At 40.9% G+C, this 22861-nt stretch overlaps 1 protein-coding gene across 1 annotated transcript in view; it reads left to right on the forward strand.

The window, feature by feature from the left end:
• SNX18 (sorting nexin 18) overlaps positions 1 to 16356 on the forward strand; it is a 95156-nt gene extending 78800 nt beyond the window's left edge. The window contains exon 2 of the mRNA XM_009240709.4: positions 15322 to 16356. Coding sequence (XP_009238984.2) covers positions 15322 to 15326 — 5 coding nt within the window. The 3' untranslated portion in view covers positions 15327 to 16356. The remainder of the gene's footprint in view (positions 1 to 15321) is intronic.
• The last annotated feature ends 6505 nt before the right edge of the window (positions 16357 to 22861 follow it).

Below are 22861 nucleotides of genomic sequence, written 5' to 3' on the forward strand. Positions count from 1 at the left end.
AGTAATCCACAGAGTGTGGTGTTGGTGAAAGGATAGACATATAGACCACTGAAAAAACTATTCTTAACCTGGGCCCATTCATACATTGTTAATTGATTTTGACAGAGGTGCTAAGGTAATTCCATAGGGAAGGTATAGTCCTCTCAATAAATGGTGTAGAAATAATTGGATATCTACATAGGAAAAAAATGATTTTCAGTCTTCATCTATTATGGAAAACTCAACTTGAAATGGATCATAGACCTAATGATAAGAGTTAAAACTATAAAACTTAAAGAAAAGATAAGAAATCCTTGTGATCTTTGGTAGACAAAGATTTCCTAGAGAGGCAATAGACGCATGAAGCATAAAACAGATACCTTGCCATAAAAGAGCCATAAAAATAAATGATAAGTAAATTGTTTCATGTTCATACAAAGGAACACTACTCACCATTACCAAGGAATAAACTACTGATACATGCAACAATATGGTAATCTCAAAAGCACAATACTAAGTGAAAGACGCCAAATGCAAAAGATTACATGCTATATTATTTCATTTATACGAAATTTTAGAAAAAGCAAAACTTTATTTTTTCTTTTTTTTTTAAATTTATTTATTATTATTGTACTTTAAGTTTTAGGGTACATGTGCACAATGTGCAGGTTACTTACATATGTATACATGTGCCATGCTGGTGTGCTGCACCCACTAACTTGTCATCTAGCATTAGGTATATCTCTCAATGCTATCCCTCCCCCCTCCCCCCACCCCACAACAGTCCCCAGAGTGTGATGTTCCCCTTCCTGTGTCCATGTGTTCTCATTGTTCAGTTCCCACCTATGAGTGAGAAAATGCAGTGTTTGGTTTTTTGTTCTTGCGATAGTTTACTGAGAATGATGATTTCCAATTTCATCCATGTCCCTACAAAGGACATGAACTCATCATTTTTTATGGCTGCATAGTATTCCGTGGTGTATATGTGCCACATTCTCTTAATCCAGTCTATCATTGTTGGACATTTGGGTTGGTTCCAAGTCTTTGCTATTGTGAATAATGCGGCAATAAACATACATGTGCATGTGTCTTTATAGCAGCATGATTTATAGTCCTTTGGGTATATACCCAGTAATTGGATGGCTGGGTCAAATGGTATTTCTAGTTCTAGATCCCTGAGGAATCGCCACACTGACTTCCACAATGGTTGAACTAGTTTACAGTCCCACCAACAGTGTAAAAGTGTTCCTATTTCTCCACATCCTCTCCAGCACCTGTTGTTTCCTGACTTTTTAATGATTGCCATTCTAACTGGTGTGAGATGGTATCTCATTGTGGTTTTGATTTGCATTTCTCTGATGGCTAGTGATGATGAGCATTTTTTCATGTGTTTTTTGGCTGCATAAATGTCTTCTTTTGAGAAGTGTCTGTTCATGTCCTTCGCCCACTTTTTGATGGGGCTGTTTGTTTTTTTCTTGTAAATTTGTTTGAGTTCATTGTAGATTCTGGATATTAGCCCTTTGTCAAATGAGTAGGTTGTGAAAATTTTCTCCCATTCTGTAGGTTGCCTGTTCACTCTGATGGTGGTTTCTTTGGCTGTGCAGAAGCTCTTGAGTTTAATTAGATCCCATTTGTCAATTTTGGCTTTTGTTGCCATTGCTTTTGGTGTTTTAGACATGAAGTCCTTGCCCATGCCTATGTCCTGAATGGTAATGCCTAGGTTTTCTTCTAGGGTTTTTATGGTTTTAGGTCTAATGTTTAAGTCTTTAATCCATCTTGAATTGATTTTTGTATAAGGTGTAAAGAAGGGATCCAGTTTCAGCTTTCTCCATATGGCTAGCCAGTTTTCCCAGCACCATTTATTAAATAGGGAATCCTTTCCCCATTGCTTGTTTTTCTCAGGTTTGTCAAAGATCAGATAGTTGTAGATATGTGGCATTATTTCTGAGGGCTGTGTTCTGTTCCATTGATCTATATCTCTGTTTTGGTACCAGTACCATGCTATTTTGGTTACTGTAGCCTTAGTGTAGTTTGAAGTCAGGTAGTGTGATGCCTCCAGCTTTGTTCTTTTGGCTTAGGATTCACTTGGCGATGTGGGCTCTTTTTTGGTTCCATGTGAACTTTAAAGTAGTTTTTTCCATTTCTGTGAAGAAAGTCATTGGTAGCTTGATGGGGATGGCATTGAATCTGTACATTACCTTGGGCAGTATGGCCATTTTCATGATATTGATTCTTCCTACCCATGAACATGGAATGTTCTTCCATTTGTTTGTATCCTTTTTTATTTCGTTGAGCAGTGGTTTCTAGTTCTCCTTGAAGAGGTCCTTCACGTCCCTTGTAAGTTGGATTCCTAGGTATTTTATTCTCTTTGAAGCAATTGTGAATGGGAGTTCACTCATGATTTGGCTCTCTGTTTGTCTGTTGTTGGTGTATAAGAATGCTTGTGATTTTTGTACATTGATTTTGTATCCTGAGACTTTGCTAAAGTTGCTTATCAGCTTAAGGAGATTTTGGGCTGAGACAATGGGGTTTTCTAGATATACAATCATGCCGTCTGCAAACAGGGACAATTTGACTTCCTCTTTTCCTAGTTGAATACCCATTATTTCCTTCTCCTGCCTGATTGCCCTGGCCAGAACTTCCAACACTATGTTGAATAGGAGTGGTGAGACAGGGCATCCCTGTCTGGTGCCAGTTTTCAAAGGGAATGCTTCCAGTTTTTGCCCATTCAGTATGATATTGGCTGTGGGTTTGTCATAGATAGCTCTCATTATTTTGAGATACATCCCATCAATACCTAATTTCTTGAGAGTTTTTAGCATGAAGGTTGTTGAATGTTGTCAAAGGCCTTTTCTGCATCTATTGAGATAATCATGTGGTTTTTGTCTTTGGTTCTGTTTATATGCAGGATTATATTTGTTGATTTGCATATATTGAACCAGCCTTGCATCCCAGGGATGAAGCCCACTTGATCATGGTGGATAAGCTTTTTGATGTGCTGCTGGATTCAGTTTGCCAGTATTTTATTGAGGATTTTTGCATCAATGTTCATCAAGGATATTGGTCTAAAATTCTCTTTTTTGGTTTTGTCTCTGCCTGGGTTTGGTATCAGGATGATGCTGGCCTCATAAGATGAGTTAGGGAGGATTCCCTCTTTTTCTATTGATTGGAATAGTTTCAGAAGGAATGGTACCAGTTCCTCCTTGTACCTCTGGTAGAATTCGGCTGTGAATCCATCAGCAAAACTTTAGTGTTAGAAAGGAGATCCGTCTTTGCATGGAGCCAGGGCAAGCATCTAACTGCAAAGGAACATAAGGAAACTTTTGGAAAATATGCCTTATGGTGCTGATTGCATGACCATATGCATTTGGCAAAACTCATGAGACTGTACCCTTATGTGCAGAAAAGAGTTAACACAGCCAATCTGAGGCTGCTATTCTTAGAAAGACCTGCTTGGAAGGTTGGCTCTTGGATGGTGTCTGGGAACTTGGATTTTTGGAGTCTTCTCGCTGTTCTCTAACTTATGAGGGTGGTTTGCTGTGTCTAGACTGTTTATGCAAATAATGTGCTTTATGCTAAACATCTACTTTCCTTCTGGAAGTTCTGGAGTTTTGGTACATGTTAGGCAAAGATGCCTATGTAAATAGCCCCCAGTTAAAACCTTGAGACTGAGTCTTTAATGGGCTCTCTGGGGAGAAAATTCACCCAAATTGTATTTTAAAAATACAATTTCAACTTTTATTTTAGATTCAGGGGCATTACGTGATGCTAAGTTTTGGGGTACGATTGATCCTATCACCCAGGTAGTGAGCATAATACTCAATAGTTTTTAACTCTTACCCTTCTCCCTCCCTCCCCTTCTAGTAATCCTTAGTGTCTACTGTTGCCATCTTTATGCCCATGAATACCCGGTGTTTAGCTCCCTCTTATAAATGAGCACATGCAGTATTTAGTTTTCTGTTCCTGCATTAATTCACTTAGGATAATGACTTCCAGATGCATCTATGTTGCCACAAAGGACATTATTTCATTCTTTATGATTGTGTAGTATTCTGTGGTGTATATATACCACATTTTCTTTATTTAATCCACTGTTGATGGGCACCTAGGTTGATTCCATGTCTTTGCTATTGTGAATAGTGCTACAATAAACATACAAATATATGTGTCTTTTTTGACTAAACAATTTGTTTTCTTTTGGGTATATACCCAGTAATGGGATTGCTAGATTGAATGGTAGCTCTGCTTTAATTTAATTTATTTAGTTTTATTTTTTGAGATGGAATCTCGCTCTGTCACTCAGTCTAGAGTGCAGTGGCACAATCTCAGCTCACTGCAACCTCTTCCTGTCAGGTTCAAGAGATTCTCCTGCCTCAGCCTCCTGAGCAGCTGGGACTACAGGCACCTGCCACCATGCCCAGCTAATTTTTTGTATTTTTAGTAGAGATGGGGTTTCACCATATTGGCCAGGCTGGTCTCCAACTCCTGACCTCATGATCCACCCGCCTCGGCCTCCCAAAGTGCTGGGAGCCACCACGCCCGGCCTGCTTTAAGTTCTTTTAGAAATCTCAAAACTACTTTCCACAGTGGCTAAACTAATTTATATTCCCACTGACAGTGTATAACATTCCCTTCTCTCTGCAGCCTTACCAGCATCTGTTGTTTTTTTGACTTTTTAATAATAACCATTCCAACTGGACACACGTTGTATTGGTGTCTTAGGGCTGCTGTAACAAATTGTCAAAAACTAGGTGGCTTAAAACAGATTTATTCTCTCATAATTTTGGATGCCAAAAGTCTAAAATAAAGATATTGGTAGGGCTGAACTGCCTCTAGAGGCTTTAGGAGCGATTCCATTCCTTGCCTCTTCCAACTTCTGGTGGTTTCCCAGGCGTGTGACTGCATCATTCCAATCTCTGTCTCCATAGTCACATTTCCTCCTCCTTTTCTCTGTGCCTGTCTCTCCCCTGTGTTTCATTTATAAGGAAAGCCTTGGGATCCCTCTGGCCCTTTCCTCCCTCCCAAATCTCTTCTTGACTACTAGGCTGGCCTTGTGGTCAGAGTAGGTGTCAACCACCAGCTGGAAAGACCTCTGATCTCCAGAGTCCCTTGTCATTTCTGGGTAATGCCAACGGCATTGCTACTGGAGAGAACCATTCCAGAGTCTTGGTCTTCCCCTTTTAAAATGCAAATACCTGTGAAAAAGAGGATAAAATTATGTGTAGAGTATAAGGCTTTCCTTATGATGTAGTCCTATTTGAAAAAGGAATTGTATAATATAACACAAATGAGGTTATGGTGGTGTCCTCTGTCTGAGGGCCAGAACTATAGCTCTCCCCACCATCTCTACCAAAACAGACTCTTTGGGAATAATGACAGCATCCTGATGGAGGAAAAGGGGCCTAGGAGAGGCTGAGGCTTTCAAAAAGGCCTTCATCTACATTGGGCATTTGTTCAGAGCTCGTCTGCTTTGCTAATTTGGTTGCTGCATGCCCACTTTGGGACAAGAAGGAGAGGGCTCTTCTCCAATACATCAACCAGATGATTAATAAATGAAGAAGTGAAGTTCATACTCATTGCTAGCTCTGGTACCATAGCAGCAGAGGCCATCTGTAGCAGAATGTTCCACTTCAGCGGTTAGATGACCTAGATTCTATGACCTTCCACAGCCACCAACTGGCTATTCTGTACCATTAGCAAGTCACATTCTGCTGATATCTCAATTTTCTTATCTGTCCATGAGACAGACAGCACCTACTCTATCCTCTCTGTAGATTTTTACAGCATTGCAGCCATCAGAATGAGGGAACCTGCAGTAGGAATGGATGTGCCTCTTTCCCCTCCCTTTCTTACATTGGTTCCCTGGGCAGTGTGTACTTGGGTATTGGTGAGTATCTGGGACTGGTGACCAGAGTGGTCTCTTGACCAGATGCAGATGAGTGGATCAGAAAAGGATGTACTGACACGAAATGGCAAGCTGGATAAAGAGTCAAAATCCAGCAGTGTGTTATATTCAAGAGACCCATCTCACCTGCAAGGGCACACATTGACTCAAAATACAAAGACGGAAGAAAATTTACCAAGCAAATGGGAAACACCAAAAAGCAGGGGTTGCAATCCTAGTTTCTGACAAAATAGGCTTTAAATCAACAAAGATCAAAAAAGACAAAGAAGGGCATTACATATTGGTAAAGGGGAGCTAACTATGCTAAATATATATGCACTCAATACAGGAGCACCCAGATTCATAAAACAAGTTCTTAGAGACCTACAAAGAACTTTAGACTCCCACACAATAGTAGTGGGAGACTTTAACACTCCGCTGTCAATATTAGATAGAACATCGAGACAGAAAATTAGCAAAGATATTCAGGACTTGAACTCAGCTCTGGACCAAGTTGACCTGATAGATATCTACAGATCTTTCCACCCTAGAAGAACAGAATATACATTTTTCTTGGTACCACATGACATTTACTCCAAATTTGATCCAATAATTAGAAGTAAATCACTCCTCAGCAAATGCAAAAGACTGAAACCATAACAGTCTCTCAGACCACAGCACAATCAAATTAGAACTCAAAAGTAAGAAACTCATTCAAAATCACACACACGGAACTTTAACAGCCTGCTCCTGAATGACTCCTGAGTAAAACACGTAATTAAGGTGGAAATTAAGAAGTTCTTTGAAACCAATGAAAACAAAGAAAACGTACCAGAATCTCTGGGATGCAGCTAAAGCAGTGTTAAGAGGGAGATTTATAGCACTAAATGCTCACATCAAAAAACTAGAAAGATCTCAAATGTACACCCTAGCACCACAACTGAAATAACTAGAGAACAAAAAGCAGACAAACCCCAAAGCTAGCAGAAGACAAGAAATAACCAAGATCAGAGCAGAACTGAAGGATATAGAGACACAAAAAAACTCTTAAAAAAAATCAATGAATTCAGGAGCTGGTTTTTTGAAAAAATTAATAAGATACATAGACCACTAGCTAGACTAATAAAGAAGAATAAAAAGAAGAATCAAATAGACACAGTAAAAAATGATAGAGGTATCAGCATGGATCCCACAGAAATACAACCATCCGAGAATAAACAGTTTTATGCAAATAAACTAGGAAACCTAGAAGAAATGGATAAATTCCTAGACACATACACCCTCCCAAGACTGAACCGGGAAGAAGTTGAATCCCTGAATAGACCAATAACAAGTTCCAAAATCGAGGCAGTAATAAATAGCCCACCAACCAAAAAAAGCCCAGGACCAGATGGATTTACAGCTGAGTTCTACCAGAACTCAACTCCTACAAAGAGGATCTGTTACCATTTCTTCTGAAATTATTCCAAACAATTGAAAAGGAGGGACTCCTCCCTAACCCATTCTATGAGGCCAGGCCTGATACCAAAACCCGACAGAGATACAACAAAAAAAGAAAACTTCAGGCCAATAACCCTGATGAACATCAATGTAAAAATTCTCAATAAAATACTGGCAAACCGAATCCAGCAGCACATCAAGGAGCTTATCCACCACAATCAAGTTAGCTTTATTCCTGGGATGCAAGGCTGGTTCAACATATGCAAATCAATAAATGTAATCCATCACATAAACAGATCTAAAGACAAAAACCACATGATTATCTCAATAGACACATAAAGGCCTTTGATAAAATTCAGCATCCCTTTTTGTTAAAAAATTCTCAATAAACTAGGTATTGAAGGAACATACCTCAAACTAATAGGAGCCATTTATGACCAACCCACAGCCAATAGCGTACTGAATGGACAAAACCTGGAAACACTCCCCTTGAAAACTGGCACAAGATATGGATGCCCTCTCTCACCACTCCTATTCAACTTAGTACTGGAAGTTCTGGCCAGGGCAATCAGGCAAAAGAAAGAAATAAAGGGCATTCGAATATGAAGGGAGGAAGTCAAAATGTCTTTGTCTGCAGATGACATGATCCTATATTTGGAAAACCCCGTTGTCTCAGCCCCAAAACTTCTTAAGCTGATAAGCAATTTCAGCAAAGTCTCAGAATAAAAAATCAATGTGCAGAAGTCGTAAGTATTCTTATACACCAACAACAGGCAAGCAGAGAGCCAAATTGTGAGTGAACTCCCATTCACAATTGCTACAAAGAGAATTGTATCTCTGTCAGGTTTTGGTATCATGACAATGCTGGCCTCATAGAATGAGTTAGAGAGGAATCCCTCCTTTTCAATTCACAATTGCTACAAAGAGAGTAAAATACCTAGGAATACAGTTAACAAGGGAAGTGAAGGACCTCTTCAAGGAGAACTACAGACTTCTGCTCAAGGAAGCCAGAGAGGACACAAACTAATGAAAAAATATTCCGTGCTCACGGATAGGAAGAATCCATATCATGAAAATGGCCATACTACCCAAAATAATTTATAGATTCAATGCTATTCCCATTAAACTACCATTGACATTCTTCACAGAATTAGAAAAAACTATTTTAAAATTAATATGGAACCAAAAAATAGCCCATATAGCCAAGTCAATTCTAAACAAAAAGAACAAAGCTGGAGGCATCACCCTACCAGACTTCATTCAAACTATACTAAAAGGCTACAATAACCAAAACAGCATGATACTGACACACAGACCAATGAAACAGAATAAAGAACTCAGAAATAAGATCACACATCTGCAACCATCTGATCTTCAACAAACTTGACAAAAACAAGCAATGGGGAAAGGATTTCCTATTCAACAAATGGTGCTAGGAAAACTGGCTATCCATTTGCAGAAAATTGAAACTGGACCACTTCCTCACACCTTATACAAAAATTAACTCAAGATGGATTAAAGACTTAAATGTAAAACTGAAAACTATAAAAACTCTGGAAGAAAATCTAGACAATACCATTCAGGACAGAGGCATGCGCAAAGATTTCATCATAAAATCACCAAAAGCAATTGCAACAAAAGCAAAAATTGACAAATGGGGTCTAATTAAACTAAAGAACTTCTGCACAGTAAGAGAAACTCAGAGTGAACAGGCAACTAACAGAGTGGGAGAAAATCTTCACAGTCTATCCATCCAACAAAGGTCTAATATCCAGTGTCTGCAAGGAACTCAAATTTACAAGAAAAAACAAACAACCTCATTAAAAGGTGGGCAAAGGACATGAACAGACACTTCTCAAAAGAAGAATTCATGCAGCCAACAAACATATGAAAAAAAGCTCAACATCACCGATCATTAGAGAAATGCAAAGCAAAACCACAATAAGATACCATCTCATGCCAGTCAGAATAGCCATTATTAAAAAGTCAAGAAACAACAGATGCTGGCAAGGTTGCAGAGAAATAGGGACACTTTTACACTGCTGGTGGGAATGTAAATTAGTTCAACCATTATGGAAGATGGTATGGCAATTCCCCAAAGAGCTAGAACCAGAAATACCATTTGACCCAGCAATTCCATTACTGGGTATATACCAAAGGGAATATAAATCTTTCTATTACAAAGATACATGCACACATATGTTCATTGCAGCACTATTCACAATAGCAAGGACATGGAATCAACCCAAATGCCCATCAGTGATAAAATGGATAAAGAAAATGTGGCATATATATATACCATGGAATACTATGCAGCCATATAATGAATGAGATAATGTCCTTTGCAGGGACATGGATGAAGCCAGAAGCCATTATCCTCAGCAAACTAACACAAGAACAGAAAACCAAAGGCCACATGTTCTCACTTATAACTGGGAGCTGAACAATGGGATCGCATGGACACAGAGAATGCAGCAACACACACTGGGACCTGTTGGCAGGGTGGGGTGGAGGGAGGGAGAGTATTAGGAAGGACGGCTAATCGATGTTGGGCTTAATACCTAGGTGATGAGTTGATAGGTGCAGTAAACCACTATGGCACACGTTTATCTATGTAACAAACCTGCACATCCTGCACATGTACCCCAGAACTAAAAATGATTTAAAAAGATGAACTATGGAAACTTTGTTGTCCATCAATCATCTGTCCATTCATCCATTCCTCCCTCCATCCCTCCCGTCCTCCCTCTGTCTGTCCATCTGTCCATCCATCCATCCATCCGTCCATGTAGTGATGTGCTGGAACACCTCTTCCCAACTCTGTATCCAATAATGGCTTGAAATTGGCCATGTGGTAGTATAAATATCCTGAAAATCAAGTTGGCAACCATTACAAATCATGGCTTTTTTGTAGATCCAGTTGTTAAACATTCACTAGCATGCCACTGATTCTATCTATCCATCTCTTTTATGTAACCATTTAACCATTTATCTGTGCATTCATGGGACTCATATGAATTGGCTACCCAGGATGTACCAGGCACTCTGAGGCCCTTTGTATCTCTACTCTGAGCCTGAATGTTTGCTAGACTCTAACAGTGAGAGAGCATGAAGAGAGTCTTTGTTTTACTGCTTGCTTTGGTACATCCTGGGAAGAATTTCTGTCCCCATGATTAGACCAGAAACTATGTGAGGCCTGAGGCAGGAAGCAGCCTAGCATGTGTGGATGAGCCAACTACATCTTCGCTCCTGTTCATATTAGGCAGCCTTTGCCCCAGGACAGTGACCAGCAGCAGCACAGGAAAGTGGGGGGAGGAGGGATGGCAGATGAAGTCCCACCCGAGGTTATCGTCCCCATAGTCCCCACTTGGTTTCCAGTTCTGCCTTCTGCTCCTCTTGACCCTTCTTTCTTACTCTGCTCAGTCTCTCCTCACTATTCCATCAAATGAACTGGGGTTTATGCTCCTTCTTCCTCATTTCTCACCTGTCTGCTTCAGTCCATGAGGTAACAACACATGATCGGGAAAAAAAATTGAAAACAATTTTTTAAAGAAAAAAGGGCACATTAGAAACTAGGAATTTGGAGCAGACTTTGGTGTGGTTTTAAGACATGTCTGGAGTTTTTCATAATTCCCTATTCTCTGTTGCACTGCTTGCCAACTTCCTGAAACTAGTGTTTCCTTTGACAGTTATCTCACACACCTTCCTTACACCCAATAGTCAGACAGTACTCACTAAGTAAGCAAAGCTCCTCCAAGAATATGGCCCTGCTGGAATGGCCATCCCTCAAGGCAGAGCCCTGGCAGTGATAAAGTGTTAGGAGATTTTTAAGTACAGAGAGATGTGGGATTGGAGGGGTGATTGAAGCTCTGTAAGCAAAGGCTGAAGACCTGAGGCTGCCTATCTGGGAATCACACAGGCGGCATAATATGGAGACAGCAGCTGAGTAGAGGCAGCTGGCCCCAGTAGAGAGGGCAGGCAATGGCCAGGAGGATAGGTAGGGGTCACTGGGAAAATGGCCATAGTCTAGCAGGCTTTTGGAGCCTGCAAATGTTGAGATTCTAGGAGGGTCTTCTCACTGACCTTTGCCTCAAACACTGCTGGCTGAAATAAAGAGTGTTTCTAAGTAGCAGGAATTGACAGGACGTTAGCGGTGGCAGAGATCCGAGTTACCTGAGGCGAATCCATACGGGTGTGCAGCAACTTCAGCGTGGACTTCCTCAGAAGAATTAGACTGAGGGGCATGAGGCAGAAGGAGAGACTGAGGCAAGTGTCAGAGCAGGAGTGAAAGTTTATTGAAAAGCTTTAGAACAGGAAGGAGAGGAAAGAAAAGAAGGAATGTACAACTTGGAAGAGGGCCAAGTGGGTGACTTGAGAAACCAAGTACACAGCTTGATCTCTTGACTTGGGGTTTTATACATTGGCCTTCTTCTGGGATCTTGCCTTACTTCTCCCCACTCCTGAGGTCTTATTGGGAAGTTGCTGATCAGTTTCAGGTGTTTTCTGTCCATTAGGAAACTGCCTTTCCCTGGCACTAGCTGTGAGCAATTATTACTTTAGAGAAGCAATTAACAACTCCCTGACCATCACCTGATGGTCACCCAACACTCCTGGTGTGTATCGAGCCCTCTCCTGCCCTGCTCATACATGACTGGCTACCTGCTGTAACCGAATTGGGGGAGAAACCTCACGGCAATGGTTCCAAGTATTATTTGGGCATTTTTTAACTTGGATTTGCCAACTGCACTCATCAACCAATTGTTACACATAAAATGTAACATATAGTATGTGTGTATAATTTATTTCATATAATGCAGAGTTGTAAATATATTATTATTATATGGCATGAATAATCAGAATTATCAGGATCAAAGTTGTTTGGAAATTATTTAAAATATATATATATATATATGTACTTTTAGAGATAGGATATCACTCTGTCACCCAGGCTGGAGTGCAGTGGCACAACCATAGTACACTGGAGGCTCAAATGCCTGGCCAGCTCAAGAAATTCTCCCGCCTTGGCTTCCCAAAGTAGTGGGATACAGGCATGAGCCACAATGCCTGGCCTAAAGAATTTTTAATCTAAGGACTGTTATCTGATCTTTTAAGAAGGCTTGAGAGATTTGAACTTACATTTTATCTGAACCCAAGACTCAAATCCTGGTTATGTTTTAGTCAAACCCAGCCAACATGCCTGAATTCCCAGAGGCAGATGGTATAATTTAAGAGATTTTTCAGCTGTTTTTGATTCTTTCAGTCTTGGTTCTGGAAAATGCTAGAGTCCAGAAGCCAAAGAAAAAAGAATAAGAAAAAAAGAAAGAGTTTCCTGGAAGGCAACTGTCCTGGGGCTACACTGGGCATTTTTCTTTGCTAACTCCATTCTTAACTAAAAAACGTCCTCCATTCTTACTAACACATAATTATCAGGTCAATCCTACTGAGTTCAGCCAAGAACACCAAACTACAACAAAGAATGGGTATTTTCTTCAACTGGACAAGGATGTACTGAGTACCTTCAATGTGCTAAATGCTACAGTTACACAGGTGAATAATAGCTATCCTTGCCCTCAAGTTGGGGGCGGGGGTTGCAATCTATTTAAGAAGAGCAAAGTGGAGAAGAGAAAGAACACTAACAATTACTGAAGATCTGCCTCATTCTTTCATCTAACAAAAACTTTTTGAGTGTCCGTTATGTGCCAAATATTGTCCAAGGTATTGGAGATTCAGGAATGGAGAAGACAGATGTGGTCCCTGCTCTCGTGAAGGTTTCATCCTAGTAGAGCAGACAAACACATTATAAAAATGCCATGCTGACATTATGATGGCTTTTCAAAAAGTTAAACATAGAATTACCATATGATCTACTACTAGGTAAAACACCTAAAGAATTGAAAGCAGGGATTTAAACAGATATTTTGGGCACTGGCGTTCATATGAACATTATTCACCATAACCAAAAGGTGGGAACAACCCAAATGTCTACTGGCACACGAATGCATAAATGAAATGTGATATGTACATACAATGAAATACTATTGTCTTAAGAAAGAATGACATTTTGGTACACGTTACAACATAAATAAACTGTGACAACATTATGCTAAGTGAAATAAGCCAGAAACAAAAGGACAGATATTGTGTCATTCCACTGATATGAGGTACTTTGAATAGGCAAATTCATAGAGACAGAAGGTATCATAGAGGTTATCAGGGGCTGGGAGAAGCAGGTAATAGGGTGTTACTATTAATGGTACAGAATTTTAGTTTGGGAAGATGAAAAAGTCCTGGAAATGGATAGTAGTGATGGTTGTGCAACATTGTAAATGTGCTTAATGTCACTGAATTGTATACTTTAAAAAATAGTTAAAATGGCAAAATTTGTTATGTATATTTTGCCACAATAAACAGACAAACAAACCAAAAATGGCATGCTGGTAAGGTAAGAGGATGACTGGATATTGATTTTAGATTGGGTGGCTAGGGATGGCCTTTCTGAGGAGTGTCATCCACACTGAGATCTGAATGTCAAGAATAAGAAGGAAGTAATGCACAATCAGAAGGAAGAGCAGTCCCCGAATATGGAATTGTAAGATCAAATACCTGAAGGTAGACACAGGCTGGATATTGGAGGAACAGAAAGGAGACCCTCTGGTCTTCCTCTGGTGGAGGAAGTGTGAGGGGTGGTGAGCGGTCAAAATGTAAGATCTAAGATGTAAGCAGGAGACTTTTTCCAGTCAGCATGAGGGCTGACTTCTACTGGACTTTATTCTACCTTAATAGGAACACTCTGGGGGATTTTAAGCAGTTGAGTAACATGAGAAGGAGGAAATATATCCTGTCTTGGGCAATTTTAGATAGATTCATAGTGGTAACATTTTACCTGGGACTTAAGTCATCGACATTCACGGGGAGGAAAGCTAGCAAAATTGTTCTGGAGTAGTACCAGCAGAGACTCAGAGTTAGGGGTTTAGACTTTTTTTTTAAAAAAGCAATATTTAATTTGAAGATCTTAGAAAATGTAAAGCCACACTTATCACAGTAGTGTGTTACGTACCAGGAACCACATGGGCCATAGAGTAATCATCTTCTTGGAGGTGAATTTTGCTCAGATTACTGAACTTTTTTGCATAATTTTAACTAATATTTTTAGTTGAAAACAATATTTTTTAAAAAGTTTAATTATATGTTTTATTTAACCCAAGATATCCTGAATACTATTATTTTAACATAATCAACATAAAAATTATTGAGATTTTTTATGATCAATTTTGAAACTTATTTATTTATTTTTGAGGCAGGGTCTTGCACCGTCACCCAGGCTGGAGTGCAGTGGCACTATCGCAGCTCACTGAAGCCTTGAACTCCTGGGCTCAAGGGATCCTCCTGCCTCAGCCTCTCAAGTAGCTAGGACTACAGGCATGTGCCAACACACCCGGCTAAATCTAAAAACTTTTTTTTGTAGAGACAGGGTATCACTTTGTTGACCAGGCTAATCTTGAACTCCTGGGCTCCAGCAATTCTCCTGCCTCTGCCTCCCAAAGCGTTTGGATTATGGGTGTGAGCTACCGCGCCCAGCCTAATTTTGACACTTTAAAAAAAGTCACCACTTTTTAACAGTCATTTCTTCCTTTTCTTTGAATTGTGGTAAAATGCACACAGTATAAAATTAAATATTGAAAATCGTACTTTTATATTGCAATAAATAAAGATGTATTATGCAGTGTAATGTACTATTTGTATAGATTTTCCAGGCGTTTCAGGTTTTGGATGGCTGCCTGTGGCTACACACCAGACCTCCATCCATTCATACATCTACTCTCATCTATTGTTAAGGAACATTTCATTGAAAAAGTTTGTGAATGACTGAATTGTAAATGACATCCCTGTATAAATGGTTATCAGATAATTCTTATGTGAATCTTCTTTTGCTATTGATTCATCTATCATAAAAATAATCAGTTTTCAAGTTATTAGGCTGCCTCTGAATTTTATCTTGCCTTTCTTTGTATTTCCAGGTTAGTCCCTCTAAACATTTACCCAACTTTTGGTCTTTATGATAATGAAGACGTCTGACCTCTGGTTGGCCATTGGATTGTTGAAGAGCACTTCGGGAGACCAGGTAGTTCACTGGGTCAGTTGGCTCAGTTCAGAGGCATTCACTCATTCTTGCTCTTCGTCCCACCCCGGAGTGTCCTGTAATCTGAATGAACTCTCCCTCTCTGATCTAAGCATTTTTCAATTTGCAATTTTCATGGAGATAATTCTAGGTTTATATGCAATTTTAAGAAATCAGACGGCTAGATCTCGTGTATTCTTCACCCAGTTTCTCCCAATGTAACATTTTATAAAACATTAGTATAATATCACAGCCAGGAGATTGACATTACTACAATCCATCCATCTTTTTCAGATTTTCCCAGCTTTACTTGTACTCACGTGTGTGTATATGTGAAAATTGCACAGTTCCATAAAATGTTATTTATCACCTGTATAGGTTTGTGTATCCACCACCACAGTCAAGATACTGACAGTTCCAGCATCACAAGGATCCCTTATTTTGCCCATTTACAACCACTCCTACCTTCCTCACCCACCCCATCCCTATACCCTGGCAACCATTAACAAATATGTCCTCCAGTTTTGAAATTTTGTCATTTCAAAAATGTTATATAAATGGATGCACACAGTATGCATTCTTTTGAGAAAGGCCTTTGTGTGGTTCCTATGTAATAATAATGAGTCTGACTCCATTTTCTGATGTTTGCTAGTAGCTTTTATACCCCACTCTTCTCTTTTCCCATTTTGCCCCACATCTGGGCAAGCCGATAAGAAGGCCTGGGTTCTTCTGTTGGCACTGAGATTCCAACCATGTGGGCCCCCACCTGTGTGCAGGAACCCTCACTCCAGCCCCACTCCCCAACGCCTAAGAAAACTTCAAGTCAGTTTTCTTTCCCTGCTCTCTTACGCTGTTTTTGGACCTGTTTGGGAAGCTTTCCCAGCTGTCTCCAGAAAACCTCATTATGTGCATAATAAACCTTTTCACACTCTTTCGATGTCTATCTGGTGTCATCATTTGAACCATAGTTTAGGTGGGAATTTAACCTATTTGTACAAAATGGCTACAATAGCATAATTCTTGGATATTCATCCAATTTGTTGCCTGTATAGTATTCCATGGTAGGTATGCGTCACAATTTGTTTAACCATTCACCTGTTGAAGGACATTTCCGGCCTTTCCACTTTTTAGCTATTACAAATAAAGCTGCTATGGGCCAGGCACTGTGGCTCATGCCTGTAATCCCAGCACTCTGGGAGGCCGAGGCAGGCGGATCACTTGAGGTCGGGAGTTCGCGACCAGCCTGGACAACACAGCAAAGCCCCATCTCCACAAAAAAATACAAAAATTAGTTGGGCATGGTGGTGGATGCCTGTAGGTCCAGTTACTCAGGAGGCTGAGGCAGGAGAATTGCTTGAACCTGGGAGGCAGAGTTTGCAGTGAGCCAAGATCATGCCACTGCACTCCAGGCTGGGTGACCGAGCAAGACTGTCTCAAAACAAACAAACAAACAAAAATAAAGCTGCTGTAAACTTCATGTGCAGGGTTTTATGTGAACATAAGTTTTCCTTTCCCTGGGATTAAATGCCCAGGAGTTCAATTGCTAGGTCATATGGTACTTACATAATTGCTTCTTAAAGAAACTGTCAAACTATTTTCCAGAGTAGTTGTACCATTTTGTGTTCCTATCAGCAATGTTTGAGGGATCCAGTTTCTCTGCATCCTCATCAGCATTTGATATTGTCACTATCTTTTTCTTTAGCCTTTCTGATAGATGTGTGGTCATATTATGGCTTTAATTTGCCTTTCCCTAATGGCTAATGGTACTGAACATCTTTTCATGTGCTTATTTGCCATCTGTATAGCCTCTTTGGTGAAATGTCTCTTCGTGTCTTTTGCCCATTTTCTAATATGAACTGTGCTTTTTATTTTTTATTTTATTGTATTATTTTTAAAGTTTTCTTATTTAAAAATAGAGATGGGGTCTCACTATGTTGCCCAAGCTGGTCTCGAACTCCTGGGCTCAAGTGATCCTCCCACCTTGGCCTCCCAAAGTGCTGGAATTACAGGCATAAGGCACCACACCCAGCCGCCATGCTTTCTAAATAATGGATTGTGACCTGTTTGTGTACTGCCAAGTACTTACTGGGATATGGAAATAGCCTGAGCTGTTTAAATAGTGTTGTGAAATCAGTGTTGAAATAAACAGTTGAAGAAGGAAGGATGACTGGTGTGTCTGTGTGGGGGTGTATATGTGTATGCATACTTGTGTACGACTATAGCAGGTATTAATCTTAGTTCCCTATATTCAAGTGTGCATCACTTTATTTTCTTTAAATCATCTGAGTACCCATCCTCCTAGGCTGGTGGGAAATTCACACTCAGCCCTTGGTGTCTCTCTCTGCCCTCCAAAGTGTGTAAAGGTCATTAGGTCTTATTAAACACTCTGGCACAGGGAAGAGTGTCACTCTAGTTTACAGTTGTGGGTCCACACTGTTTTCCACTAAAGCACCAGTCCATTGTCCCAACCTGTGTATCTCATGCTGGGCAGCTCAGCTGCTAATTCCCCGTTCTTAGAGCATAGGACTCTGTGATGAGGTTGGGAGCATCTAATCTCCCATGTTTCCACACAGCCTCTGAGGTCTTGACACCTTCTCACAGTCCAGTAGAAATTTCTGCAATGATGGAAACGTTCCATAACTACTCTGTCCAGTATGGTAGCCGCTAGACATATGAGGCTATAGAGCACTTAAAATGCAGCTAGTGCCACTGAGGAGCTGAATTTTTAATTACATTTAATTTTAATTAATTTAGAACTTTAAAACCACACATTGATATTAACTACTGAGGTGGGCAGTACAGCCTAGGGGGTACTGCCACATTCTTGGTTATTATTTATCCTTCTCTTTTGGCTTTCTAACACCTGAAGAAAATCTCTCTTCCTTTCTTGTTGTCTGCAAAACACATCTTATTTCTCCTTGGGGACATCATCCACAATCTCTGTGATGGCATTCATTTTCTATTTATTTACTTATTTATTTATAATGTCTTATTTTTAGAGTCAGAGTCTTGCTATGTTGTTCAGGCTGGCCTCCAACTCCTGGCCTCAAGTGATCTCCCACCTCAGCCCCCCAAAGCTTAACTTTCGTAAAAGACTGAAAAAGCCTCAAATCCTTCTATTTGCCCCACCCTGCAAAAGGGCTGAGATTAAAAAAAATGCCAAGGATTTGGCTACCTCCTTGAAATTGAGAAGAAAGAAGTATAGGGAAGACAAACGTGAGCCAATATGTCAATAAATTGCCATGTCGTGGTGATAGAGTTTGGACATTTGTCCCTGCCCAAATCTCATATTGAAATGTAATCCCCCACGTTGGAGGTGGAGCCTGGTGGGAGGTGATTGGACCATGGAAGTAGATTTCACATGAATGGTTTAGCATCATCTGCTTGGTGCTGTCCTTGGAATAGTCAGTGAATTCTCCTGAGATCTGGTCATTTAAAAGTGTGTGGCACCTCCCCTCCTCTCTCTCTCTCTGTCTTCCTTACTCCTACTTTCACCATGTGACATGCCTGCTTTCCCTTCGCCTTCCTCCATGACTGTAAGCTTCATGAGGCTTCCCAGAAGCTGAGCAGATGCCAGCACCATGCTTCCTGTATAACCTGCAGAACCGTGAGCAAATAAAACCTCTTTTCTTTATAAATTACCCAGTCTCAGGTATTTCCTTATAGCAATGCAAGAACAGACTAACATACACAGTAATACAGTACGACTTAGGTAAGTATCTCAATGATGTGACACCACCCTTGTGTCACATCTCTCAAGAGCTTCAGTCTAATGTGTGTATATAGCACTCTGTGGTTTACCAAACCTCACACCACTGAACATGTCGCTACATTGCTCCAACTTTACACACAAAGGAATGGAGGTTGGGAGCAGTTAGCAGAAGCTTAAGCAAGTGATTTCTGTAACTATGGTGAGACTTGAATCCACCCCTACACAGCATCCTGGGCTGGCCACTCTGCAGGGCAGATGGAGAGTGATTTACAAGCAGAGCTTTCCGCTCAGCCAAGATTAGAGGTTCAGATGCTTCCCCTCTTGGCCATATTTTCTTTTGCAAATAACCAGGCAAATAACCTGATCAGGCAAATAACCAAAGAGATTATTTGCATAATGTTATTGCTTTGGTGTGTTATTTGTTGGAGTGTGTTAAATAGCCACAAATGTTTCTTAGTCAGCTCTTCTTATGCCAGCAGAAGAATGTGGTCCCTGAGATACTTTCGCATCCTGTTGTGGTGTTGAAGTAATTAGGAGGGTGTAACAGGGAGGGGGTTAACCCTTGTTGCAGCTCTGGCTGAGGGGGACATATAGATACAAGCTTGTTAAGAGCACAGTCAGTTAGCAGTCTGATATTAGTCCTTGAGAAGTTACCCTTAATCAGACATCCAAATTTCCCTAATATTGTCTGATTCTTTAGGAAAATACAGAATCATCTATTGGCTACATTTACAAATGTTTTGGTTGATTTCTATGGTCACCCTCTACCCTAATCCAGAACAGAACAGATTGAATATTTAAGGATCATCCTGTGTAAATTCAGTTCATTAAACCTCTGCTTTTTAAAAATCTCCTCCTTGTGGGCATTTGCCCCATAATCTTTGCTTACTTCCCAGGTGCTGAGCTTGACCTGCTGAGGAGTCTGTCAGTCTCAGGCTGCTGCTAGTCCCTTGATAAGATAGACGCATTTCCCTGAGAGATATATTTTAAACATATCACTTCCTTCTGGTTTTTAAGATCATTCTGCTGTCCCTTGAACATCTTCAAGGTAGCCCTAAGCCTGCTGGCCTCACCCGCCCCAGTAGGAAGCATGCCCAAGATGGTCCTTTCCCCACCCAGAGAGAGAATCACCATGCCCTGTCTCCTGAACATGACTTTGACTCTACAGTCAAAAAAGTCCCTTGGGCCTTTGTTCCCTACTTTACCCTGTGAGTCCCAGGGTAGTCTGCTATCTGTTGTCCTCCAGGTCCCCTTCTAGATTCCATTCTCCTGCTGACTAATGGTGTCTGGAATGACCTTCTAGAAATTATTTTCTTCTCCAGGAACAACTTAAGGGAAGAAAGAAGAGGATGCCAGCTAGGAAATCATGTCTACTGATTCCTAGTTTGTCTTTCACTTGCCTGGAATGGTAACCCCAGATATTTCCAAGAGGTTTCAGTCTATACCTACTTTAGCTTATTCCTCAAAGCATAAACCCCACTCACATAAGCCTTTATCTGGTAAAAGAAAGGAGAAGTGGGGGTGGGGGCTGGAAGTGATGGGGAAGAAACTTGACTGGTTTGAGGGGGGATGTTTACAGTGCTGGGGTGAGGCAGGGTGCCTGGAGGAACACATTGTGAATTCTGGAATTTTCTTCTTCTTCTTCTTCTTTTTTTTTTTTTTTTTAATTAGAGACAGGGTCTCGCTCTGTACTCCAGGCTGGAGTGCAGTAGCACAATCACAGCTCACTGTAACCTCAAACTCCTGGACTCAAGCGATCCTCCTGCCTCAGATTCCCAAGTAGCTAGGACTACAGGTGTGCTTCACCATGCCTGGCTAATTTTTAAATTCTTTAATGTAGAGATGATGTCTCACTATATTGCCCAGACTGATCTTGAACTCCTGGGATCAAGTGATAACTTATTGTTATAATAGTTAATATTATTGTTAGTAATGAGCTATTCCTAATAAGGACCATTCAAGTTATTGCTTTGGCAGAGGAGCAATTAAAGAGTAGATTATTTCCAATTTTCCTCTTAGAGAGTGGGATTTTTTTTTTTTTTTTTTTTTTTTTTTTTTTTTTTTTTTTGAGATGGAGTCTCATTTTGTCACCCAGGCGGGAGTACAATGTCGTGGTCTTGGCTCACTGCAACCTTCGCCTCCCGGGTTCAAGCAGTTCTCTTGCCTCAGCCTCCAGAGTAGCTGGGACTACAGGTGCGTGCCACCACACCCAGCTACTTTTTTTTTTTTGTAATTTTAGTAGAGACAGTGTTTCACCTTGTTGGCCAGGCTGGTCTCAAACTCCTGACTTCATGATCTGCAGGTCTCGGCCTCCCAAAGTGCTGGGATTACAGGCGTGAGCCACCATGCCTGGCTGGGGGTGGGACTTTTAAACTTGGATTTTATCGGCATACGCACTGGGGCTTACATTTGTCATAAACACTAGAAAAAACAAAACACTGTCCACTTAATTTGAAGGCTACAAGGCATGGTGCAGCTGATCTGTTTTCCAAAGCTGCAGCCATAGGTTCCTTTTCCTTCTCCACTGTCACTCGAGCCATGTTCCTAGCTGGTCTCTATTACAGTCTTCGCCAGGGACAAACACTGACTCAGGAGACAGTGACAGGAGGCAATCTGTCACGTTTCTCAGTCAATAACACTCTCCCAACCAGCATCACTCGACCCACCATCACCCCAGACACTAGATTCCCACCCTAGGGCAGCTAATCCAGACCTAAGGCATCTAATCGGAGACCTTTTCCCTTCCTCCTTTTCATTCCATCCCCTACAGCAAAGCTGTCATCTTGTGTGTTAAACATTCCTGGCCTTGCCAGATAACTGACTAATGGGATAAGCTGCTTGTATTGTGACAATGGGTTGTAACAGCTGGAGCCTAGGATGGGAGCGGTGCTCAGATGCCTTCAAGGGCAGCTGGGTACCAATGTGAGATGTTGGGTATGCCATAATTGGGAAATACTGGGCTAACGGCAACTTGGGTAGCAGCAAAAACTCTGCCTGTAGGGATTATCTTAGTTCGTTTTATGCTTCTGTAACAGAATTCCTGAAACTATGTAATTTATAAGAACAGAGATTTATTTCTTACAGTTCTAAAGATTGGGACGTTCAAGGTTGAAGGGCTGGCATCTGGCAAGGGCTTCTTGATGCATCATCCCATGAAGGAAGGCAGAAGGTCAAGAGATCACGCACATGACAGAAAGAGGGAAGGGGCTGAACTCATGCTTTTATCAGGAAGCTACTCCTGCAATACAGACCTTAATCCATCCAGGAGGGCTCTGCCTCTTCACCCTCATGACCTACTCATCTCTTAAAGGTCTCACCTCTCAGTGCTGTTGCATTGGGGATGTTTCCAACACAAGAACTTTGGAGGACACATTCAAACCCAAGCAGGAATTTAAATTTGATTCAAAATGCTGGTGGCTATAGTTTGCTGTCCCAGATGAAAGTGTGAACTTCTTGTTTTAATCAATCAGTAAAAGGGTAAGGCCCTCTTTTTTTGTTGTTTGTTTTTTTGAGACGGAGTTTCGCTCTTGTTGCCCAGGCTGGAGTACAATGGTGCGATCTCGGCTCACTGCAACTTCCACCTCCTGGGTTCAAGTGATTCTCCTGCCTCAGCCTCCCGAGTAGCTGGGATTATAGGCATGTGCCACCATGCCCTAATTTTGTATTTTCAGTAGAGATGGGGTTTCTCCATGTTGGTCAGGCTGGTCTCGAACTCCCGACCTCAGGT

The sequence above is a fragment of the Pongo abelii genome, chromosome 4, assembly GCF_028885655.2.
Source record: "Pongo abelii isolate AG06213 chromosome 4, NHGRI_mPonAbe1-v2.0_pri, whole genome shotgun sequence".
Taxonomy (NCBI): domain Eukaryota; kingdom Metazoa; phylum Chordata; class Mammalia; order Primates; family Hominidae; genus Pongo; species Pongo abelii.